The sequence below is a fragment of the Cyrtonyx montezumae genome, unplaced genomic scaffold, assembly GCF_038088225.1.
Source record: "Cyrtonyx montezumae isolate F1298 unplaced genomic scaffold, pur_monq_1.0 scaffold_3, whole genome shotgun sequence".
NCBI lineage: Eukaryota > Metazoa > Chordata > Aves > Galliformes > Odontophoridae > Cyrtonyx > Cyrtonyx montezumae.
Window position 1 is genome coordinate 50,205,812 of NW_027072034.1, and position 26,457 is coordinate 50,232,268.

The 26,457-nt window shown below is 38.6% G+C and overlaps 2 protein-coding genes across 16 annotated transcripts in view; one reads left to right on the top strand and one right to left on the bottom strand.

The window, feature by feature from the left end:
* GK (glycerol kinase) overlaps positions 1 to 26,457 on the top strand; it is a 499,514-nt gene that overhangs the window by 180,032 nt on the left and 293,025 nt on the right. The gene's annotated exons all lie outside the window — the stretch shown is intronic.
* The window catches only part of DMD (dystrophin), a 961,436-nt gene that overhangs the window by 9,952 nt on the left and 925,027 nt on the right, over positions 1 to 26,457 (bottom strand). For 4 of the 15 annotated variants that reach the window (XM_065741534.1, XM_065741529.1, XM_065741541.1 and 1 more), the window contains 8 exons: positions 25,448 to 25,584; positions 24,682 to 24,720; positions 19,997 to 20,062; positions 18,908 to 18,973; positions 16,310 to 16,468; positions 7,994 to 8,237; positions 7,510 to 7,633; positions 3,793 to 3,885 (listed from right to left, as the gene is read on the bottom strand). In XM_065741534.1, coding sequence (XP_065597606.1) covers positions 3,793 to 3,885; positions 7,510 to 7,633; positions 7,994 to 8,237; positions 16,310 to 16,468; positions 18,908 to 18,973; positions 19,997 to 20,062; positions 24,682 to 24,720; positions 25,448 to 25,584 — 928 coding nt within the window. Of the gene's footprint in view, positions 1 to 3,553; positions 3,671 to 3,792; positions 3,886 to 7,509; positions 7,634 to 7,993; positions 8,238 to 16,309; positions 16,469 to 18,907; positions 18,974 to 19,996; positions 20,063 to 24,681; positions 24,721 to 25,447; positions 25,585 to 26,457 lie in introns of all 15 variants that reach the window. The other 11 variants (XM_065741528.1, XM_065741537.1, XM_065741538.1 and 8 more) reach the window with 7 other exon arrangements.

The following is a 26,457-nucleotide window of genomic DNA, read 5'->3' on the forward strand; positions in this document are numbered from 1 at the left end:
CTTCCACATCTTCGTTGCTCCCACTTCCACAAGCACTGCTCTGCACGGACATGGCGGGGAACTCTACTGAGTTCAGTAACTCAAGGGCTGTCCTGAAATTCACTTCTGAGTTTCATGTGAGTTTCACTCACCAAAAGCATTTGCCACAAAACCATAACCACAAAATGGCCTGCTCCACCATGAGATCCACTTGAAATGTTGCAAACGTGTCCTCAGTGTTGCAGGAGAGACAAATTTGGCTTTTCAAATACTGTCCTGCCAATCTTACTTTCTAATTGTGACAGAATTCCCTGGAGATGCAGGAGCCTGGGCACCAACACAGTGTGAAAATGTTCTCCTCTGTGCCCCATTGTCTAGCAGGGTCAAATAAACCACTGAGGTGGTATTTAATAGTAGATTTCCACTAAATGTCAGACCTCTGACTCTGACATCTGCTATGAGTTAGCACAGCAGCTGTCTGGAGCAGCTGCAACAGTGGTGAATTTGCTGGGAGCAGCAAAGCAAAGCAGGAATGGATGAGAAACCTCGTAGGCTTCAAGGAAAGAAAAACTATTCAGGGATAGCAATCATCAGGTATTCAGCAACATTTTCTTCCACAGAAATCAAATGGCTTTCAGCACCTACAAAGCTTTCAGCAGTGCACAGAGCACGGAAGCCCTGCACTACTTAGGAAACACTAAGACTTGCCAAGAAGTTAAACTGAAGAAACAAAGCACCTATTAAAGGTACACAGGAATACTAGTTATTTCATCTGAAATCTGTTCCTGAAGATCTGTGACACAATTTGTTTAATGCATGCTTTTCTAACATACATTCAAAATGAATGCTATGAAGCCTTGATGTCTCTTTTAGAGCACCTATAGGTAGCAAAGGTTTGGTAAATACCATCATCAAAACAGATCTATCTCTAGGTGAGTGGAAATTAACAGACTCCGTGTAATTTACTGCTTTGTTTCAAGGCCAAAATAAAAGCTTCATAAAGCAAAGTCCTGTGTAATGCACTGGCAGTAACTTCCCAGGCTTTTAATAGACCCCCAGATTTCCTCCATTTATTCCAATTTCAGGTTATTTGGAAGGATGTTTTTTCCTTCCTGGATTTCATTTTTTTAATTCTCTTCTTTTTTTCAGCCTAAGTAGATTTTGCTGTGTGCATTATGTCCTTTCTAGCTCTTCTGAAATTGCACGATCTATTAATATCATAGTAGAATGCTCTTTCTACAACATTAGTATAGAAAAAACCAAAGTTATTTCAAATTCTAGTCATCCTTGCCCATTTAATCTATCATCCTGCTATTCTGAGCTCTTAAAGATGGTATGCATTACGAGTGGTTGCACTTGATCCACGTAGTTTGAATTTAAGTTTTAAATAATATTTCTTGAGCTACTCAGTCAGAAAGCGATCCAAAAGCCAAACTGAGATGACTGCGTTTCTTTCATCAGATTGTTTTTTAATTCTACTTAAGAAAAAAAAAAAGAAAAAAAAAAGAATGAATTTAAGAAAATTTAACCTTCATAAATTTGTGCTCATTGCTTGCTTGGGTTTACTGTTCTGTTTCCTGAATGGAACAAGTGGCTTGAGATGTTATGCAACCTGCTATGTAAAGAAATAAAATAGTACTTTCACCACTTCCTAATCCTTATCTTGCACTCCCTTCTCAGGCTGCTCTGATACTATAGATATGAAGCCAGGGATACGGATTTGCATGTCTCAACAGCAAAATGGCCCCCAGTTCAGCATTTTGCTGGAATTAATCAGCTTTGCTTCCTTTTCCCCCCATCTTCAGTCTTGTAAATGACGAGTAAGATCCCAGACACCTGTGGGATCTGCCTGCACACAGATGGCACCATCTTATGTTGCTGCAGCTAAGATTGGAATGCCATTATGTCTGTTGATGTAAGTTTTGTTTATGCAGTATCACGATATTCAACTGAGAATATCAATCATTAAAACGGAGTAGAAGAAAACTCCATTACTGAAGTGTGTATGAGGTCTCAGCAAAACTGACAATTTCAGTAACCTTATCTATCAGTCAGTGACTGGAAAGCCATTTGCAGTAGAAACTACTTTTTTCTATGGACGGCTTGACCATTCCTACTCTTCAATCAAAAGCAATTATACAAACCTACCATTAGAGTAAAGGCATCAAAAAATAGAATAAAGAACAAAGCAAGATGATGAAACGCAGCCCTGATCCCTTTAGCCCCAACTGTAAAATAACAGTCACAAGAAGTGAACAACTTTTTCTCCCACATGAACTAATCTTACTGGGTAGCCAAAAAGAGGGGAAGAGATGGATTCTTAGAAAGCTCCGAATAGGTCTGGTCAGGCCCATTAGAAGTGCCCTGTAGGAACTCTTGATTTTGTCAGACTCTCTCCGTTAGAGAATATTTTTGTCCTTTATGGCTGCTAGTCAGGCAGAAAAACAGGAACAAACAGCAGCTGTGTTTTAGAAAACTTGATATGAGTGATATATGATTTCAGGGACAGGAGAGCTTACAGAGTCCACAGAGGCCAAGTACTGTGGAGGAGTCTTTCTGCTATACAAGCAAGAGACAGAAAAATAAAGATATCATATTTATAAGCACTGGGAAAACATCTCTGAATCAGCGCTATCTGAACATACTAATTCTAACTTGCTCTCATTTGTCTCAGTAGGAGACTGTCCCAGCAAATACTTCACCACTTTTTCTTCATCATTTCTTCACACAGAATGTATTTCTTGCAATCTCTTTTATTATAGTTATCAAAAAGAGAAATAAAATGAGGAAGTATGTTCTGACTCCACATTTAAATTACCATGTTCTGTAACAACAGAACAGAGATGCGAAGTTATACCTTAACTTTCTGATACTGTTAAAATTTTCCATTTTTTTTCCACTAGTATGCACGTTCTGTTACTTTTACCCATGAACTTTTACTTTTCGTTAGTCACTAATAAATAATTTCTTTCCACTCCTAGTTAGCAGGGAATGGTATCTAAGAGAGGAGCTGCATGATGGTGAGTATTAACAGACTTCGAGGCCTCCCATTGTCAAGAGGACTACATCTGGGCCTTCTTTACTGCTACAGGTAACATCCTGCACATCTGCTCTCCCGCTATGAATTTATGCCATCTTCTTCGGCAGCAAGGTATTTCACCTGGACTCAGAAAAGACCTCCTCTTGGTGCAAAAATGAATTCCAAAGAATACAAATGTCTACTCTGAGCAAACAATCAGTAAAAGAGAAGCACTGAACAAAATGCTGTGGCTGTATGCAGCCTATGCTGCACAAACAAGCCACCCACTTGTTTTTCCTCTGTCACTCTGAACTTACGTGCTACAAGGTCAAGAATTTTGATTTAGAATTCAATTTTATTTAGAAGCACATTCTTCTCGGAAAAATGCAGGAAGAAAAACGTGGTAGAATGGAATGAAATAAATCAGAAAGGGGACAGCCTGAAGGAGAGAAGCTGTGAGAAAAGGAACACGGCCAAAAGGGAAAAGAATAAAAAGCTACGAAACAAGAGTCGGAGAGGATGCTGTTTCATCCACTTATGTAGCTGTGGACATACCTTAAGGTAAAGGAGGGGCAGGTTGCTTCTCCAGTCTAAACGGGACAGGTTTATCTACAGCAATTGGTAAAATGAAAAAAAGTAACAGCAAAAGAATGGAAACCAAAACCCAAACACCTGAAAACATGAAGGAAGAGAATGCAGTTTTAACTTCCACTCTGCCCAGAACATCCACAAGTTGTTTACAAGAGAGTAATGCCCTCCTCCACTGGCACATGCTCCTGGGCAGCTGGGCTTACCTCTGGAACTGGGGAAGGAGTTGTTAAGCTGCTCCATCACTTCCTCCAAACCTGTGCTTGTGTCCTGGGGAGGGCTGAGCAGGTCGTCCTCACCTGGAAAGCAGATCCAAACCACTGCATTGAAGCTACTTGTGAAATCATTTGGAAACATCCCACTATTGCATATGTCCTTCACGAAGTTAAGGTCGGTGACTTGACCACATTCTCTGCTTACTACACAATGAAAATTGTCAATGTGGATTTTACTTACTATTATGCTTCTCACCCTCTTTTTTTTTCTTTTCTTTTCTTTAAGGTTTAAGGATCTAAGTAAAATTCACCAATGAATTTTGCATAATTAACCCTGACTTAAATTTCTAGTGAGAAATGTAAGAAACAACCTGCTCTGGTAACAGAAGTGGAGCAAAATGTCTGCTAGGAACATTTAGTTCTATAGACAACGCTCCTCGTTTCAGCTTCTCTTATTCTATTAATGGTAGAAGAAATGGCTGTTGTGAGTGCTGCTACTGAGCAGCTTTCTAACAGTGCTGGATACACATTATCACTGCTTTACCTAGCTGCCTAGGCCAGTAGAAACCAAGATTCTCATCTGCATCACTATTAATATTTCTGACAGTTTAATTGCATCAGATTGGCGCTCCAAGAACATTCAATTGTACTTTAAAAGGGTTTAGCAGCAGTTTAATAAAGCGAAATACATCTCTCCCACTGAATAATTTCTATAACATGATCACAGGGCAGTAGCTTAATGGGAAATTCAATATATTTTATTTTAACTGGAGTTATTTTGGTCATGGTTTCCAATAACCAAAATCAATCTGTTTATTTTACTGTAGAACCCTTGCCACTCATAGGAATAAAACATCTAAAAAGAGAATATACCTAAATGATACTTTCAGTGAGACTCTTTTACTGGATTTCTTTTATCTCTATCAAAATACAAAACCAATTTTGCCTTTTGTAATAATCACAGAGAGGTACATCCTTATTTTGAAAACAACTTAAGGGTCCTTTTTTCAAACATGTCTTGCCCTACTCAACTTCAGTAATAAATCATCTAATTTGCTGTTAGCTTTAAGATCCTTTAAACACTGTCAGTACTCCACACCAGCATGAAGTCTACTAAAAGGGAGGCTGCTAATAGAGCTCTTCACAGCTGTATATATTCCTTATGACTTGGCTTAGCGTTGGCCTCACCTTAGGGCCAGGAGTTTCAAAAGACTTAATGGTCAAGAATTACTTGTAATGAAGAGGGGTAAAGGATCTGCAAGAAGTTTCTAATTCATATGAACAGTTTTTCTTACTCCATTAATGGTCCAAAAAACAGCTGCTGAGACCGCTGTAGTTAGTTCAGCTCTTTCTGCTGGTGGTGGGTTCACAAGCCAGACACTCAGCTCACATCATGAGCTATTTCTGCATCAAATGCTACAACAGCAGAGGTGCCTTAGCAAAATGAACGTCCTTCCAGCATCTGTTCTTTCCCATTTGGATGGTTTTTCTGAGCACTTCCTTGTAAATAACACAAGACATCAGCCAAGCAACCTTCAGATGTTCATTACCTCTCCACTCAAACCAGTCTTCCCTATTTGTGTTTCTGAATGGGGCATGGGGAGCTGGGTGGATCACAAATGTTCAGTGGGTACCTGAACAAACTGAAGTACAGCAACAACCTCTTGGCTCACATGGCCCAGAGAATCTCCATTACCACTACATTACTGGAAAGCCAAAGATTAGGGCCTTCCCATTTAAGATTTTCAACTTGCTTAGGTGTCTGTTTATCAAGGGATCTCCAAATTAGGTTCTGAGTGGGTTGCTGCTTTCATCAAAAGCTTGGACAACACCACTGGCAAAAAGCTCTTTAGAGTCACTGCTCCTTGAAAAAGCACAGAGATACAAAGCAGAGAGGTGGGTTTCCTGTCAGAAACAAAAGTACAAAAAAGCTACCACTGTATTACGTCATTGTCTTTAGAGACCTTTGGATGCTTGGCATTTTCTTGAAAATGATGACTCCCTCATTACTGGGAGCAAGTTTCTTGTAAGAAAGCATTATTTATAACACCATTCTAATTCCATTAACAATTCTGGAATACTTTAAATTATGCTTGGAAAAAAGTCTCAAACTAGCAAACGATTCCTTCTGGTGTGAAAGGTGACAACAAACAGTATTAGCTGCAATAAGTAATTCTTTTTATAAGCTCTGTTCCTTACTGCTGACCCTGCTGCACTCCTGAGTCTCAGCATGATCGTATCCATAACAATTCAACATCTCACTGTTCCTTCACATACTGTTTCAGTCAGAGAAAGAAACCCATTTCACATCTAAACATCTGTTTCAAATAAAAAAACACCAAGGTTTTAGCAGCTAAAATGATTATGTGCATGTTAATTAATTCCAGTCTCACATATTAAATGGGAATTATTTTAGATCAAGTCAAATGAAAGGAAGTACATTATTGTTTTTTTAGCCTACTAAAGGAAAAATTATGAAACTATAAGACTTTTTAATTAGCATACTTAGTGTGATGAAATCATGACATTTCTTCAGAAAGCCACTGAAAATTACTCCACAGCAAAATATTTACTCTCTAGTAACGTAATTACAGAAGGAATTAAATGAAATTCTCATTATCTGTCATTGTACTCTTGCCCCCAATATTTAACTTAAGCGTTCCTACAATTTATTTAACCTTTTTTTTTTTGGTGGCAGAGACTATAGAATGCATCTTATTTGATACCAGTACAAGTTGACATTTCCATCCACACTCAGGAGGGAAGAACAACCTTCAGACCAACTTCAGACCAACAAGAACATCTCTTTCCATTCTAGCTCTCACTGTGACAGACTCTTTCACTAACCGCAGTAAACAGAAGTTTCCATTTAAGACTTCCACTTCCCAGTAGCCTCTTTCAGATGCACACTTAATACCTTTTTATTTATGAAGTTGAATGTTAATTTCCAATTTCAAATATTATTTTGATGAAATAATTTAAGTACTTGTGCTTAAAGATTCTACAACGGATGATTGCATTTCACTAACAGAAAATTCCAACCTAATGTATCTATCTATGAATCCTTACCACTGGCTAATAGATACTCACCAATTATAGAACAGACAGGGAATCAAGAAGAATGCTACAGAACAGTTAATAAAAGCACCGAAATAACAATTCTAATCTCTATTCATGGCATATTATTACTTAACCTTATTCCACAACTCCCATGACATTTACATAGAAGAGCCACTACACGAGCTGCTGGAGAGTGACAGCTCTATCCTCCTGCTCAAGCAATGACATATTAAAAATACCATCACCTCAGTTAACGTGGGGATGACTAATCATACATTTAATCTCTCTGCCCTAATTAATACTATGTACATTTCCATCAGCCACATTATACTTAATAGCTGAAAGTCAATCTGTACAAACAGTCAACTAGCTTCTCTGTGATGTTTGTTCTCAGAATTCAAGCCCTGAGTGACCTGTGCATTTAAAATCAAAATATCTATGCTACTGTGTAGCATCAAAACCAAAAGCCTGAGCCACAGTGAAAATGTAAAGAGCCAGGTGACATCGAAGTCTGCTGCAAATATCTACTTCATTCTCACCTGAACTGAACAAGGCAGCAGAACAGCTTCTGCCTTTAAAGATTATTTTTTTTCTGGAAAATGAGACTGTAACTATTTCTTTATGACAATCTGATCTTGGTTATCTTACCCATGGTTTCTGAAGTCTGGCTGCCAACTACACGAAGAAGCATTGGCTGACTGCTGTCTGACCTCTGCAAAGAGGTAGAAGGAGATGATAGTGTTGTACCATTCACTTTGGCATCTGCCTGTGGCTGAAAATTGAGAGAAAAAAGAAGACACTGTTACTAACAGTTTCATACAGTTGCACAAGTCTTTATATCTCCGTATTCTTTGTTTATACCACGAATACACACAATTTTCTGCTTGCTTTTAAGTATATCCACACAACCGATAGATTTAAATTCTGAATAGAACAGAAAAGAAGACTTAAATAAGAACACTGAAGTATGATTTTACCTTGTCTCCTGAAGTCAGTTTTGAACAATTAAACATTTTTTGCTGACTAGTCTCTACAGATATGATTTTGTGGTATGCTATCATTATGGGCAACAGTTCACACCCTGTTTGGAAAATCACTCCACAGAGATCTCAGAAAAGGCCTGAGGACTTGCCTGCTCCAGCAGCTGCCTCAGCCTGTGCAGCTGTGACTCCAGCTGTTTGTTGTGATCCTCCAGAATCTGCATCCTAGCCTCCAGGCGGCCCTTGTGCTGGCGAAGCAGTTTGGCTTCTGCAATGAGTTCAGCATCGCGGGGACTCTGTGGAGAAACTGGCATCACCTCTGGTGGGGACGGCAGTGGAGACAATCCTTTGTGATCGTGCTGCTGCTTCAAACGGTCATATTCTGCTTGCAAGTTCCTGTTGAAAAGTGACAGAGAGGTAAAGCTTTACCGAGCAGAACAATCATACAGATTGCCCTCTGCCACAGGCTTCTGGAACGGACCTCCTCTCCTGTAATGAGACACCTGCAGCGAACAGAGAGACTAAGCTCAGCTCCAGCACCTGCCTTAGATTCTGCTGATTCCAAATCCATGTAGGATTGCACCTCATAGGTTTGTACACAGCAGACTGTGAAGCTGTGATACAAGTACTGCCTAAAGGCTCTTTGCGTCATGAGAGTTCAAAATTAATTCCTTTCCAGGGCACATAAAGCAGAAGTCTGGCTGGGCTCCACACACCATCCTGTACCTTAAGTACAACACGTCCTGAGTTGAATCCTCAGCTTCCTGCATTTTATGGTTGCTAGTAGAAGTCGGATAGCCTCTTCACTACCAAGCACAAAGACACGAGTGTAGTAATTAGTGCTAAAAGAGCAATCAAAGCAGTTAATAAACACTAATCAAAGCTTACACCACCTGGCCAACCTATCCATTTCACAGATGAGAAAATTAGGAAAGAAAGAAGGACACTAAAAAATTCAAAGTGAACCACAGAATACAAGAGTTCATTTCCGACTCTGCTCTCATTAATTGGGTCACGTAATTCTCCTTCCTTTATATGTGCAATTGCATTTACAGTCTAGCTCTAAAATTAAACTGCACAGCGTTTCACTAATTTGAGGGGCTTTAATTTCCACCTTAGTTTGGACTATCTGCAGTGCTACAGTCTACTGTGACATTATGACATTGCTGAGCTTGTTTTTCTACTGCATAAAGCTCCAGTTTCACTCCAGTAAAACTCTCCATAGATTATTATGATCTATAATAACATATATATAACATGAAACCTTACTGGGGTTAACAATCCAATAATGGAAAAATGGTATCTGGTAGCAGAAATGTCGTACACAAGGGAGGCCTAATAACTTGCTCTGGGATTCTGTTGCTCTGATGTTCCTCTGCTGGTTCCCAGAGGGGGGGAAATGTCTCCGTAGATGGTAGGCTGCTAACTGCCTACTCATCACAAGCAGTGACCCAGATTTCATTTTTTCCCAACTTGCTCTTACTCAAAGTTGTGAGAGAAGGGGCATTTTCCTGTTTTGCCTGCAAACCACAATGCACTCTGACGTTTTGGTCTGAAGGCTAAATAGCCCCAGAAACCTCCCAATAAGGATTATTAAGCTCTGAAACATTTCTGAAGATATATTTTTGTGACCAGAACAAGAACCAAAGCAGTGTTGCACGGATAATAAAACAATGCCAAGGATAAAGACAGACTGCTGACTGCTCCTCAAATATTGCACTTCTGGGCAACAATATGGTGGATGCATCCTAACTTTGGACAGTGACAACCCACAGAACATATTCCTCAGTGAGACTGACTTGCATGGCCTCTATTCTGCAAAAGAAGACAAAAAAAAAAGACAGACAGACCGAAAAGGTACGGATCCACTAATCCTTCTTATCTTCAGGCTGTCCCACAACTCAAAATCTTTTTCATTCTCTAAAGCTCACACACGAAGCGGACAGAGACTATGGAGAGTGCTCAGCAGCTGCTGCAAGATGTAATCTATATTATTTTTTTTGTTATTCTGTGAACAGCTATAAAAATTCAACTTCATGGAAAGGGTTGACATGTTCTCCTAAAAAAAATCCTGAATAACTGCCAAATGAGAAAAACTTGTAGATGACAAATTAAGAAGGTGCTAAAAACGTTAGTTATTTTCTTCCAAATGAGATGGTTAAAAAAAAAATAGATTTCTGCTTTAAGTAGTTTCAAAGTCTACAAAAAATATCTGGAAGAAGGGCTGTAATGGGTGTTTCATGAGATTTAATGTTTTCTGATACTGCTAGCTGAATGAACAATTCACAAAAAATACTAAAACAGGTATGAGAAAGACAATAGTACTGCGCAGAAAGTTTACATACTACTGATCAATAAGCTTGTTTTTCACAAAGCCTGTAGACTGTGGCTATCAATATCCGGTGAGGAGCTTCACAGATCTGTAAGGCAGCAATACTCTACAAACAGCAGACTTAGAAAGTCTCAAAGTGCTGTAAAGCAAAAGATTTACTACTACCCTAAGGGAAACCAAACAAATGCAGTTGGTCATACCTACAACATAATCACTGCTACAAAGAATCTATGATTATGCCTTCAAGTATCAAGACAAAGAAGTCCCTCCAGTAACTGTGGTACTGAAAAACAATTGAGGATCAAGGAGTAATTCAGATAAAAACGACTTCATGTCTGATACAGAATAGTTTAAAACTCCTTCTGATATGCTACTAAAGGAAAACTGCACATTATCCAAACAGAGGTGTCTGAATTTATCAGCTGTATGAGATATAACATACAAGGAATAGTATTTACATAGAGGATAAAAAGCTCAAATGTCACAAAGAAAGAAATCATTTGAAAGTTGCTCTAAGAACTTCCTCAGGGAGAGAACAATCTGTTTTTATTCCCACCTCTGGAATAGTTTTAAGCTATGGGGTGAAACAGAAATGCTGCTGCAAGCCAGGCGTCCAAGGAAGTGTCCACAGCTCTCACAACACAGCATCTGAGTCCTGAGGAAAGGCGCTGTCTTACTTTTTCAGCATAAAAGAGAAGGCAAAAATGAAAGCATAATCTGCTCTAAATGAATGTGACTGAGCAAGGACTGGCAATACTCAGAAACCCAGTCTCACTGGATGACTTTCACAACTGGATGTCACAAACAAACAAAGCTAATGCATCTTCTGATCACTGGGAAAATACATTATCCTTCAGTAAGAGAAAGAGTCAAAGAAAAAAATACATTTCATTAACAATGCTTGCACCTCTTTCAAGCATTCATGAAGAAAAATAACAGGAGAAGTATGCAATGTAACCTTGATTTATTTAACTGGAAAGAAATGGGTAGTGAAGAGCTTGTGAGTTATTAATTACATCTATCAATGGCAGGATTAACTGCCTAGGGAGGGAAATCCTATTGGGCCCCATTTGTTGAGTATTCCTCTCAGAGGAAACTGAAAATTTGTGAATTTGGATTATTCTTCATCAGCCTACAAAAAAATCACTGGCTTAAAGAAATGGGCAAAGTGGGAGAATGAACTTGCCTACCTCTATTCCCCATCAGAGTGCCACTGCTTACTTAGGATGCTTCACATTCCTAAGATCTAGTTCCACTTTTTCAGTGCCAAAGTAAATATCAAAAGAAGACACAGCATATTTAGAAATACACCACTTTCTGGCTACTGGCAACCATACAGAAACAACTTAGTCAAGGAGGCCAGTCAAGTTTGGGGGAACACTACAGCTGCTTGAAAATGGTAGCTTTGAGATCTGGCATGTCACTGCTCCTCCAAGTGGCTTACAGCCCACTAAGCTTCCAGCACAAGTCTGAAAAGCAAAGGCAAGGCAAATAGCTCAGTCTGGAGATGATCTTGCTAGAGTACATCTAAGAGCTGGGAAATTAAATGAGAGAACAAGAGAGGTCTCTCGTTTACAAGAGTATGTTAAGAGGGATGGAGTCAACAAAACTATTAGGAAACATTCATCTTTTAAATCATTAAAAGGAAAGTGTTTTAACTATTTGCAAAACTTTTTGAGGCTGTCTTGTAACAAAATAATGCAGTCTTTATAATGCTAGTATAATCATCCATAATCTACCATCTATGTCATATACTGCCACAGGTGGACACAAAAAATCCATGTTGCTCGTTATGGAAATATATCCACTCTTAAAAAAATTCAGAATGTTTTGGGGGCATTTATAAGTGAGTTTTGTCTTATATAGCAATACTGTCTTCAACAGCAAGATTACTTTATGTCCACAGAATACCTCAAGAAATGGTCTTATCACAATATCCAATGTGATGTAAAACTAAGCATGAATCTGAAGGCCTAACGCTCAAATAAAAGTTTCACCACTTGAAACTATTCTCTAAAATCTTCAGATTTTAGCAAATATATATTATTTAACAGTCAAGTTTTTGGTATAAATTATTTACAGCAGTCATACTGCAACTACAAAAGCACCAAGATCTCAAAATTCTACCAGATAAATAATTAATATCTAACAAGAGGTCCTTGGAATTGAAAAAAAAAATAAACCACCAGAAAAAAAAAATCAGAAGTGTGTCACAGCTAGGTTCGTTTATAATTTGGATAATACATTTCAGAAGAATTCAAAATAGGCAGCAGAAGTTTTAAAACTATCCAAAACCAAACCTCAAATTTTCGATTTCAAAGAGCCTTTGACAGGTTGAGATGGAAATGTCTGGAGACCAGAAATTGCAGCTGAAAACCAAATGGAGGTCAGAATTTTATAAACAGCTCAAATGAGATGAGGAAAAATAAAAACAAGAAGGAAAAGGGAGAAGGACTTTTTTATAAGCAGGAAGCTGGAGAGTGGAAGAAAAAGCAGAATGACAATGAAGTGTTTTGAATATCTTAGTACTGCTTCTTGTTGGTACTTAATGCAACTGTCCCAAAAGCTGCTGAGAAGTGAATGCATACGTGGACTGTAACTATAAAATAAAGAACAGCAGGGAGAGCTAAATCTTCACTGTCAAAATCCATCAGAAGTGTATACAACAAAAATTCTGTCAATATAGGCATGAAAAGATGACTGTTAATCTAGCACTGCTTGCCCTCTAGCCACGTGCCTTCGAGGAACAAGCATCTAGCACAGCACCAGGAAGGAGAGGCACTCCAGTGACAAAGACCTGAGGTATTTACAATGAAAACAAAGCAGTCCAGTCACCTTAAGGCTGGACTGAGGACTGGGAAATCATGACATGATTTGCAGCACATCCAGCCCCATTTCTAGCAACAGATTGACCAATTCTTCATGCTGTGGTAATAAACAATGTTCACCTGGACATTACTGTTAGAAGTAATGTAAAGAGCATGCTTTGACACACCAGAACCAGTGTGATACAAGGAATTAGACTACAGTTTGCTGACTACCTTTCTAACAGCCAAAAAGTTTTAACACACTCACAGAAGAAAGTCTAGAAAAGACAAATCTAAAGGGACCAAACCGTTTTATAAAGACAGGTAAGTATATGAATGGCTCCTGACTGATCCTGTTTGAATAGTTTATTTTTGTGACAGGAATCAGTTTCCTGTATGAAATCAGTCACCTTGGTGTGACAATCTATCAGGACAAAAAGCAACAACCTGTTCTCTTTTGAGCTTCTGCCTTGTTATTTTAAGTACAAGTTATTTATAGAAGTTAGCAGGGACACAGAAGTCATGATTTTGTCATAATCAGTGAAAATCACAGCAGTGAGACTTCCACATTGCCCTGAAGAACCAAACCTTTCCATCCCTGCTGCTTTTAGACCTGAATCATCCACAAAAGCAGAGGCTGCTTGTGGCAGCATCCAGCTAGGAGCTAAGCCTCTAATAGCAGAAATGTGAAAACTACAAACTATAGTCCAGCTTATACTTCATGGCTCTTGTTGAATTAGTAAACCTCTGAGCAGGTATTTTTGAAGCACAATTCTCATCTGTTACCTTTGAATGCGTTAGTCCTCGTCGGTAGTTATTACGTTAAATAAGGTTAATACTGAAATTGAAGGCACACAGCTCCTGAAGGAATTTTTTTAGAGCATTCAGTTATGTAACTCAAGGTAACACTAATGTTCATATACTAACTTTTGAATCTCAAACTAGGCTGCTTTAAGAGCCATCCTGCTTTCCAAGTGAGCAACTTGTTTTGAATACAGAGAGAAGAGCATTCTGATTTTTGTTCTTTTTCCACGATTCACTGTGCAGTTTGAAACAACAATGTCCCTGAAAACTAAGCTATCTTATTACTTGTATCAATTACTCGGTACTTTTAAACTGCAGAAGTTCTGAAAATGCAAAGTATGATGGCTTATTTTAAAATACTGACTCTCCTCCACCCTAGAAAGTACTTGAGCTTTACATATGATGTATTAGAAAGCCAGGAGTTTGTTTCCAACCAAATCTGGCTGCTGCTTGTAGAAGAAGGGCTTTGTTTACTACAGTTTTCTGTCCAAGACACTCTCCTCATCCTTTATGCCTCATTGATCCTCTACATCCTCCCAAAACCTCCTGAAAAATGTGATTCTTGACTGTTCCTCTTTATTTCTCAGTCTCCTCTTTATTAACTTTGCACAGCATTTAAGCAACAGATGGAAAGAAGCTTCAAAGAATGCCTTGTCCTCAGCTTCAATTATGTCTAGACAAGCCAAGTTCGGCTTCATTTCAGGTACTAATGGACTATCTACAGACTAAGGGAAGTCAGCATTTCAAGAAGAGCTGGGGCTCAGACGGGGCTCTGTGAGACATCATGCCAACCTTTTTCAGGGAGGATGAAACATTTCTCCAAGTCTTCTCACTGCTACTGATTTCTCACAGAAAGCAGCTAGATTTAGCAATTTGATCTAAAGCTTGTCCTGGCCCGAAGATTTTGTAGTCTGATTCAGAGAGGGCATGAGAAAACAGTGGTGGATTAGAAGTAACTTTTATAGCAGATTTCAATTTTAATGCAAAAAAAGCTGTGTGAAAACAAGTTACTAGTTATATTAGTCACTTCTGCCCCTGGAGATGTACTGAGAAAGGTCCACCTGAAAGTAAAAACTGGTATTTATGGACACTAGCCTCTTCCTTCCTGGCTGAAGCATATTATGCAGAAATACAGACCTAATCTGCAGGGGACTAGCTGATGCAAGTCCAGAAAGAAGCGCAAGGCAAATTTACATCCTCCTCCTATTCTAGGTGACAGAATAGCTTATTACAGGCTTCTATATGCCAAAATCAACTCAAGATGTTCTGCAAGTCCAGGCTATGCTTTGTGAACAAGTCCCAGCCGAAGTCTTATAGAGATGATGGGGTGATGGAGGCACTATAATTGATTACTAGCATCAAAAGAAGACTTCTGCATGGAGAGAAGATCTATAGCACTGCCAACGCCTGCAGTTATTTCCTTGACATTCCTAAGGTAAATGATTACTGCATTACACCCTCAACATAAACAAGACAAAAGTATCTAGCTCTTGCAGAAGCAAGAAAAAGGAGCATGAAAATGCCAGGGTATTACACCATAAAAGCTGAAGACAGGAGAAGGCAAACAAAATGTGCTTTTTGTAGATCTAATAATTTATATCTTACATTTTGATTTGAGAAGACCTCGGTTGGCTATTAATCTATCAATGTCAAGATCTACCACTTTTTTATGCTGACGGCATACGGCTCCAATGTACCATAGAATCAGGACTGCTGTATTGTGATGCTGCAAGAAACCTTTTTTTTTTTTTTTTGATTAATTAAGGCAACTTCAATTAAACTTCAAATTAGAAGAAGTGCTAAATGATAATCGGTACTGAAAAGCTAAAGAAACGGCAACAAATAAAACAAATAGAAAAAAAAAGGATCTTCATTTCAGCTGCTGTGAAAACACTGAATTTTTTCTTAAGTAAATGCAACCTCATAACTTATTTATCCCTAAAAACTCTACAGAGTGAATTCTATCTAACTGAATAGCAGTTGTTACACAGATTCTTTACTTCAAATGAATTGAGGGCTTCTCAAACCTTCACATATCCTTTCTGAGAAATGTGTCTTTTCAAAAACCTCCCTCTGCCTTTGCCACAGTAGAGTATGGAAACCAGCACACCCTTTGTTCATGTAACAACAAAGTAGGACTGGTATGAAGCTCATTACTATCACAGAAATAAAGGAAACAGTGGAACAGAAGGAAATGTTATAAAACACAGCTAGCACAGTTTGTTGGAGGTGGCACCATAATCACAAAGGTACTAAGTGACCCATACATTTGTTTGCAGCTCATCATTTTGAAGGTTCAGTGCTGACTCATCACTGCACTAAACAGAGGAATGAGTTAATAATGACACAATTTCAGCCTCATCATCTCTCTTACAGAGAGAGAACCATAAATAGCTTAGGCAGACTTAACAGAATGGACTTAATTTAAAAGACATCCTAACTGCGGGGTTTTATTAGCCTTCCCTCTTCCCATTTGTATCTTTAGTGTGCAGATGATCACTGCTGCAGCTGACAGTGTAACCCACCGATTTTCTTCTTCCAGATCTGCAAGAATTCTCTCCAGTTCACCTCTTTCTTCACTCTCCAGAGAAATCAAGATCTGGGCAGGGCTTCGAGGCTGGCTCAGTGGGGATTCTTGGTTCAGACTTTGGCAGTAGTGCTGGATTAACAAGTGTTCATCATCGCTGGAAAACAGAGGAGGATAAACCAGGCTGTTCTAAGACAGGAATTCACTGAATTCTTTGTAATAAAAAGCAGAGCAATATCCTTCAAAACAAAATCCTCTCAACTGTTCGACTTATTCAATGGCAATTTTCTTCTTCTGTAGAACCGACCTCTCTTTCCCTCTGCTTCTCAACTATTTAAAATATAGTTTGGTTACAGCTGACAATCACAGCTTTCTCCTTTTGCCGAACTGAAATTTGAAATCTGCTCATGAAAAAATCTTATCCTGCCTGATCTATGCTCCACAAAGGTTATTCAAGAAAGGGAGAGGCATCTATTTTTATATCAACTCTTCTTATTTAATAAAAGCATCCTAAACCTTACCTGTTTTGCCCTATAAACTTGTAAATGGAGTGAAATAAAATAGAGATTGACTGTAACAGAATCATGCTGTTTCTCGATGAAGAGTTGCATTTTTTTTCTTTTTTTTTCGAACTTATAGTGATGTACACTTTCAGAATATAAATACATTCTATTTAATATAAGTAAATCATTTCTTTATTTTATTGTCCCTGAAACTATCAGGCAATTGAAACAGAGAAGTCTCTGGGAGAAAAAAGCAAACAGAGTTCTGAAGACCATAACTATCTTAGAGAATTAAATGGATGCATTTTTCAGGAATGGCATTCAGGCCCTGAGCTATGCAGCTAACACCGGCAGAAGCTGTAAGAAGCTATGAAAGGTAGCAGCACCTCCAGCCAATCACAGAAAAAGATGTTGTGAATGTTGCTTTTACGGTAATACTTACAACAAAATATTTCAGTCTAGCTTTGTTTTATCCCATTACCTGTATAATCTAGAATTTAAAAGACACTTGGATTAGCTGTTATTGCTCAAAATTTAGAATATTTCTTGTTGCATTTTGTTACTGAAAACATGAATTATGCCATTTTATAGACTGCAGGAGCGATAAAGCGATGCAGAGCACAGTACTATTAGTTCATAAACGAGAAATATTGAATTTTTCACAGACATAATTTCTTCTTTTTAAACCGAATTTTAAAGGCTTGCCTATTCCTGAATTCATAAGCAAGTTAAGCAAATTAACAGTGAAAAGTATTGCAGCATAATGCTATTTTCCAAGGCACTGTCTTGTGCAATCTTTAACCTGTGTGTGTTTATAATTATGATGACAACACACACTGAAATATTTTGTGTCTGTAGATACAGGCATTTTCTCCTTATTTCCCCTCAAGAAGTCTCCATACTTATTGTGTTCTAACTGTAATTTTAAGCCAAACCCTATGAGAATTTCAGCAAATAATATCTATAGGGTGTCACACAAAACTCAGTTACACTTGTATGTTTATGGGGAGCTTTGATTTTACTACAGTTTAAATCTGGATCTTATTTCTTCTTCAAAACACAGAAACAAACTATTTTATTACTATCCGTGAGCATTTCACTGGCTCACAAACATCCTTACGAATGATTTGGAATCCGAATTTATGAATGAAAATTGGCAGTACAGCACTATTAAAGGAATTCTTACTCAAATTCAGTAAGAAGACTGAATTATCAGAGAAAATCCTCAAGCTGTGCTAAGTATGAAATCAGTGTAGAAAAAATGAGTTTTTAAAAAATATTTGAATGATTTGGAATCTGTGGTATGACTTTTACATAGTCAATTGACTAAGACTTAATTTTCAAGCACTACAATGACTTCTGTTCTACTCTCCTGTGTTCAAACGTACTATTCACAGTTCATTTTCTGGTTCTACGCCATCTCATTCAGAGAACAACAAAAAAAAAAAAAATCAAGAAAACTGTGATAGACAAATATATCACATCAGAAAACCACAAAAAGATCTCAGTATGATTTCACATTGAACCATTCCTTAAACTTTTCAGACTACATTCCTTTAATTTTATATATGTTTTATATTTAAATTAGTAAAATCAGTGCTTGTTAGCATTATGTCTAACTTAGAGTTTACTACTTCTAACGTATTATGGTGAGGACAAATACCTTGTGGTTTATGCTTGTAATATATTTCTCCTATTTACAGGCCACATTTTTCTGCATAGCCCCAACAGACTTTTGACTGACATTCTGCCCTTATAGTAATTAACACCAGTACAGCAGTTCAGATAAAAGGTATACATTTTTACATTTTTCCTCAGAGTACATTAAATAATGTACATTTTTTACAAGTAATTTGAGAACTACTTATTGATTTTTTTTAAGAAAATTAGTTATTTTATTTTGAAAGTATTAATCATCTGTTCCACAAATTCAGTATTGAAGCCATAAATCCAGACACCACTATATACACTGAAAGAACAAGAGGTTATTGTGAAATGGAACTGGGTGTGGTGCAGAGTACCCCAGAATTTTACTATAAATTATTAACCTTCGCAAGAAAAACTCGTCAAAAGTACCAAAATGACCTACTTACATGCTCTCATTAGGTGAAATACTGTCATTTAAGTAAGAACCATTGCTGTTCTCCATTTCTGCTAGCCTGTAGGAAAATAAACACACTCATTAAAATAATATATATTTCCCACAAACCTTGTTAGCTTTAACATTCCTGAAAGAGTTAAAAAGTGTGACGTTTTTGATGACTTAAGAGAATTTGAAGCTCAGATGAATTTAACACTCCCTGATGATTATCAAAAGGTTTTGCAGTAAGCTATCATGATTAATTGCTTTTTCATTACGATGACCTGCCTAAATTCACTTTTCATCTCTTCAAATTTTCATCTCTTCCTCTGAGATCTTATTCAACCCATGATTAATTCAATCCACAAGAAGAGAAAGGCCTTACAATGCCAGATTTTAGTACCTGGCAATGCCATCATCAGAACTCAAACGATTAGTCATTTCTCATTGGTTTTCAACAGCTACTCCCTCCTAAACATACTGCATAATTCCAAGAATGATCATATTATCAAATTATCAAATGATTTTGGGGGACAGAATGAGGAGGCTGCAGTAATATTCATTATCTCAAACTTTGCAAATTTGCTTCCTCAGTGAAAAAATACGTTATTTTTCCTATATGTGCAATTAACCCACTTTGTTGTTCTTTAGAGCTGTATGAAAGTGGAGAACTGAAGCTGTCATATATCAATGGTTTCTACCTTCCAAACCAAGGAAAGATCCTGTCTGTGGTAATCCACGTGGTGAATTACTTAACATTACAATGGCAATTGAGTTTGTTGTCAAGTTTGGAGACTTCTGCTCTTCTGAACTGTACTACACAGGACTAATTAAACCCCTTGCAAACTGCGTGCACAGCTTAACAAAGACCCCACCCAGGGAACCTGGTGGCCATTTCTAAGCACACACACAAACTGGCATGCAAGTTAGTGGAAGGCTGGTTAGTAGCAAACACGGCTTACACCCTGCATCTCAGAGGATGGAGAAGAAATTCCCAGACTCTTATGTTTCTTTAAGACCCACTCAGGCAGCAGACAGCCTCTGGAATTTTTTAAATGATTGTTTAGAGAAAGATCTGCCTAACGTCCAGCTGGTCTCATACCTGCTAGCATAATGTTCAATGCGTGAATGAGTATCATCATGTGAAAGCTGAGGGGACGAGGCAGGCCTATAAGGCAGAAAACACTGATTAATCACAAACAATACCCCCTTAAATGTAAAAAGACACTTAGCTACGTCTACGCCCTCACATCTCTACGCCTTACGCTTACACTGTGTCTGACAAACAGCATGTTATAACTGTGACCACGCACGGCGGGCACCTCCTCAAGCCGGCACGCAGTGTTTTGTGGTACCACACAGAGCACTTTCATCATCAAGCAATCCACCTGTCACAAAGACTCCTCCTCACACAAAGCTCCAAAAAATCGTTTTCCAGAGGATTTGCAGATGAGTCCTTGCCCCCATTTTCCCCTCACACCTGCCTCCTTCATCTGTGATTGTGCCTGGCTCACGGCTGCAGGCCTGCCCTGAAGGCCCTGCTGCCAGGTGTTGCTGGGAGCCCTTCCTCTGCCTCCTCCTGCCCAGGGCACATCCCTAGCCCAGCAGTGGCACATTTCACCTAGGAAAACATGCGAGTCCTAATCCATCAGCATCCAGAAACACTGAATGTCTGAAACGAGCATTCAGTAACACACTGCTGAAAATGATGATTCTGCCTCTCTTATTTCTCCAGTTGCGATTTGAATCTGTGCATTATGCAGGGCACCGTCCATTAATTTGAGTCTCCTGACTGATAAGTAGGATGCTCTTTTGTCAATCAAAGCAATTCATAGGACCCCTCATGAATTAAGTTTGCTAACAGTTTCATCCAATCTCGATCCTGGAGAACATCCCTGTCAGGACAATGTCACCTCTGCACTTTGGAAACAGATGTGCTGGCAGGAAGCACTCTGACTGCCACGTGGGATTTTGACTATCTACATGCAGCAGGAAGTACCTGAACAACAAAAACATGATGCAGCTTTCCAGATCGTACAGCAATCCCTTATGATAGCTGAACTGAATTTCCATCTCTTACAACTCCTTTTAAGGCTTCTGATGGATGAAGTGTCTTCCCTTCATGTTAAGTTGTTGGATACTGTGGTTTGAGCTGGTTCTGCCCAACTGGGAGTACAGTGCATCTCATGTGCAGACAAAATCTGTTTTGTATTTACTGGTTATAAACCAGAACTAATAATCTCATGATGCTTAATGCTTCTGTGCTAGGAGCTTGAGCATCCTGCAGTAAATCTGCTAAGAGATCATTATACTTTATTGGTCGTTTTCCAGTTTCATAAGCAGCCTGCAAAAGGCTTTAGAAAATTAGGATCTTTCAGAATTCATGGAATGATGTGCACTATACAAAACAGCCAATGCTTCGAAGAATGGTAAGTCTTTTCTCTTTAAGACATTATAGGCCAAGAATCGTGTATCTCATTTTGTCTGGAATGAGCTTTGGCCTCCAAATGTAATTTTTCCCAGTACATGTTCAAATAATACCAGAGAAAGCCAGTGGATAAACACTCAGTTCAGAGCTTTGTGGTAGGGCAGAGATTCACACAGATGGACGATCGATTGCCTGCAACTTTGCGTTGTATTTTGTGTTAAGAATTTGAGTGCTGAAAGGAAGAGAGGGGAAAAAGGATGCAATTTAGCTAGATCACATGGATTACCAAGAGAAATAGTAACTGTTTTCTGGCACACTGATGCTATCTTCATTTTTTTTTTTTGCTTGACAGGCAGTACATATCCAGCTGACCTAAACTGGCAATAGCAAGAAAAAAAAGAGGTCTTATTTTAAATACACACACAAATGATGCTGCTAGTACTGTTCATAGATTAGAAAACCTGTATTAAAAGCAGCTTCAGTTCTGAACTGGATCATTCTCCTGATCCCATTTACTCTAGGATTCCACACATTTGTTACAGTGCAAAGAAGATGGCAGCACTTGACTGAGACCAACTGGGCAGTGGATGAACGGAAGTGATGTGTCTGTCTTTTGGCAGTAGTACAAGGTAAAAGCTTTGCCTGACTGCATAACTACATACTTGCTACTTCAAAACTAAGCTTTACATTCAGAAGTGAATGAAGTGTACAATATGCGTTTCTTTTAAAGACAGCCCAGCACTTCTGTAACTTGCTGGAGTTTCCTCTGCTTCTCGGCAAACTTTGTAGGCATGGGCTAAGTCTACATTTCCAAGTTTGCCTCTGCTTCAGAACATACTGCAACGGAGACCTACCCCACTCATATTTTAAAAGGTTTGGTTATTAAAGCAAACCTGCTGTGAAGCATTGTGGTTTTCATGTTGAATTTAGCAGCTCAGAGGTACACTGTTGCCAGTACTCCAGCCAGCCTGGGAATAGCTGATAGCTGGGCTGCACTGCAGGCTGTTGCAGACATACTCTTAGAAGACCATCTGTGCAGGAGCTCACTGGCCTTACCTTCTGAGCACATGTAATCAGCACATGTAATCAGCCTGGACATTCAGTGGGAAGGCTGAGAAACACAGCCAATATTTAACCAAGATAGCTGCTCCTTTTACAAGGGCTCCACAGCTGTATTTCTCAAGCTGGTGTCTGCAGCAATAGACTGAGGAATTCCATTCATGTCAAGTGGTAATCGAGTGGTAAACACCTCATGCTGCAATTCCCTGCGCTTGTGGAAACCTGGCCAACAGGAGGAGGGCATTTTTTGTGCTATCCAGCTCGGCAGTTAATGGCTCTTGAAAGTGCAGAATCAAGTAAATTACTACTTTTTTGTGCCACTAACAGTCCAAGGAAAAAGACAAATTCTCATAAAAAGTTGCACGCTGTCCCTTCAATGCCCGTCAAGCAGAATATATAGGGGCAAAATACTGGATAATAAGCAACCTACATCACTTGTAGCAATGTAAATATATGTATGTACATATCTATAAGCGAATTCAGATATCATAACATATGTTGATGCCAAAATAGCTGTAACACTTTTGAGTTTGGTCAGACTATCCTTTTCTGCAGCACTCTGAAGACAACTGAAAAACTGGTATTAAAGTACCAAAAAAAGGCAACAAAAACCAGAGCAGGTTTGCCTGCTAAAGCTGCAGTCAGCCCTGTAACTGAAAAAATAACTTTAAAGCTGGCTAGCTCAGTAACTTCTGCTGTGACCCCGCTGGTCTAGCACTAAATAAAGGAACAAAGCTACCAGAACAAAACAAACAGCAACTCTTTCCAGCCAATACTTCTTTCTTTTAATTTCCTGTTTTCTTGTCAGACCCGAAGAAAGGACTGTTCTCAGGAAGACACCTGAGTTGGTCTGATAAAAGGTGCTAGCTCTCTCTCCATCCAAACCCTGTCTCTATGCATTTCCCAGGCTTTCTTAAATATTACATGCACGTTAAGCTCCCTGTAGTATTCAACACTAAATCTCAGGTGTGATGTTATCAGCGTAGGCATACGTGAAGTTATTACTGTAAGTAAAGTAGTGGCAGTGTGCCTTAAAAATAAGCACGTTATGGCTGCTTAATTTCATGTTATGTCAGACACAGCAATGGCATTCCGTATTATCCAAGCGTTCTTTAAATGGTTACTTTTAATTTTCAATTCTTCTGAAGGGTAAAGAAGCTACACATAGAGTTACGTATACAGTATGTTGCAATCACCCCATTAGCATTTATATATGCAAATGCACTCTTAAGGTTCAAAGCAACTCTATTTCAGCCTGGGGTCAGCCTTCTGGCAATTTCTGGGCAGATCCTTAACCATACATGGTTTGCAGAAACACGCATTTCTTGCTTACTCAAAGTAAACTTCCTAGAGGACGAGCACTACATCTGACTTCCCAAAGGTCTGTGCTCCAAATGAAAACTATACATCAATATTCCAATGCGTTCATTTCATTCTTGTTTATTCTACCAAAAATTCAATGAAGGTGCAAGCCATATACATTTCACCATATGGAAATATATAAAATTCTAAATAGTCTCGTAATAGTTACCAATATGTGAATTAAAAATAAACCTTATTTAACATTGTTCTGAAATCATCCATGTAACACTAGTAGCAGCAAATGCCACAACGGAAAAACCTTTAGTTTACGATACAGGTGTTACTACAACAGTAAGATGATGCATGTGCAGGAATGATGCAAGAACAAAAATCCAGTCCACAATTGAAAAACCCTGCATTTTTTTTAACTTCTGAAAAAATATACAGTAAATATTTTCCCACCTCAACCTGCCTTCACAAATGGCATGTAAAAAAAACACCTGTAATAAAAAGTCCAGTGAGCTTTGGATTAATTGGGGCACGTGAGTGTGCAGGTGTGCATGGCTGTGTATAAAACCAGACTATAGCTTTATCTACAAAACAGTATCATTCCTGAAAGTGAATTAAATCCGTTCAACTCGTATCTTCCAAAAAGCATTTAGTATACACATAGAGGGATTGACACATTCAGAAACACAGGCTTTTAAATGACAAACTCTCATAAGCATTAGTAAGACCATACCAAAATCCCTGTTAATTCCATGAAAATACATACTCCAGAAAGAGTATACAGAACACATTTCATGATTGCTGGAAGTTCCTGGGTTTATCCCATTCTCCTCATCTGGGATCAAAACATTCCTTTAGAGAGTGTACCAAAGAAAATTATAAAGAAAGAAGGAAATGAACTTATGCAAAACTAAACAGAGAATCAAACAAAAAAGTGAGGGAACGCAGCAGCAGTAGCAGCAGCAGCACACTTCAGCAAAAGTACTCACGCAGAATCTACTGGCCAGAAGTTGATCAGAGTAACAGGACTGCAAGACAAAAAATGAGGAGGTGAAGAGAAAGGCAGAAGAAACTCAGCAGCAAAATAATTACAGAAAGATTAAAAAAAGAAAACACAGCAACTAAAAAACAGAAATCCAACAGACCAACATGAATGACCATGGAGAGCAAAGAACCAAAAGAGAGAAAAAAAAAATTAAAAAAGAGAAAAGAGTGCGAGGACAAGCTGTGTGCAATTGCCATTAAACTCAAGTGATTAAATTTACAAAAAATAAAAATAAAAACAACCACACAACAAAGGGGAAACTCATAAATTTCTCCATGTGTATTATTGCTTTCCCCCCCCCCCCCAATTGGCTTCAAAGTCATTTAAGAAGACTAAAACTATAGGGTGAGAAAAGAAGAAACCAGTTGAGAAGCCTGCAAACACAGCAAACTAATTAAAAATATATACATAGAAAAATACCTATTTGGAAGGAAATAAAAATTTAATAAGAGATCATTAGTCTCCAAATTGTCGAATCAAAACTATTTTTACTTTACTGACTGAAGTGGAAGTTCCTGTAAGGACAGATATGAAAACATATAATAGGAATGGCAATTGTAACTCCAGCTTGTGTTTTCCTGCCAGCCGTAGTTAACAAAAAATGAAAGAAAGAATGAGGCTTTATGCACATAGGAAGGGAGTTGGCACCAGCTGGGAAGCTCAAAGAGCATACAGAACAATTGCTACTTAGAAACTTCAGAGCTACTCACGTTTCCATGTTGTCTCCCTCCAAGACAGTTTGCACAGGCAGGTAGCCCATTCGTGGGTGCTTTGCAAAATATCTTTTTGTTCGAAATTTGTTTTTTAGTACCTTGGCAAAGTCACGGACATCTTCTCCAGAAGTTGTCTGAAAGCCACAAAACACAAGGAAATTACTTTTCATGGGAGGTTATTAGTTTTAGTTGCCCCTTCCTTTGCTGGGCTATGTGAAGGAGCTGTGGCCACATCAAGCAGGGCTGCCAAAGACTTGGCTTCCAGAACCACACAGTTTATTTATCAGTCACATCAAAATGAACTACAAAACAGCACAGCTAGAGGGAAGGAAGAAGGGGAAACTCCAAAAACCTGTAACAGACTCATGGCTCTTCTCAGTTGATTTAAAGAGAACAAGCAATAATTAAATCAGTCATTTTCTCAGGTGGCCTGGGACTATCCACCTACTTTCTGTGCAGCACTGAAATGGGTGTAACAGAGGGCCTGTGGGACCTGCCAGCTGCCTCACTGGCTGAATCCTGACTCTTCCCACATGCTTACTGCCTACCTCTCCTAGATCTGTCAGTCCATGAAAGCCAGGGCAATACTCCTAGTACACTGTCTTTCCAGTTTTCCTTCTCAGTCTTTTCTGCCATTAACATTTAGATCAAAGAAAAACAAAAAGCAGGTGAGAGCTGCTGAAAGTTCTTACATCAGATAGCTCTTGCATCTGTTTAATCTGAAGTTAACAGGCATTTAAGATCGATAACTTGAGGAGAGTACAATTTACAAAAAGTTTTCTACTCCATTGCCTGCACTCAGCCTTTCTCCTACAGGCACCAACAGAGGAGCACAAAGTGCAATTAGTTTTCTCAAGACCAGAATGAGTCAGAAAGAGTTCAAAGCATGTCTGCTGTGAAGATGTAACACTTCTTGCAAGCCTGATTAGGAGTCAGACAATTTTCTGAAGAATTTTAATGGAAGACTTCAGTTACATTAGTCAGGCTGCACTCTACTCTTTACACCT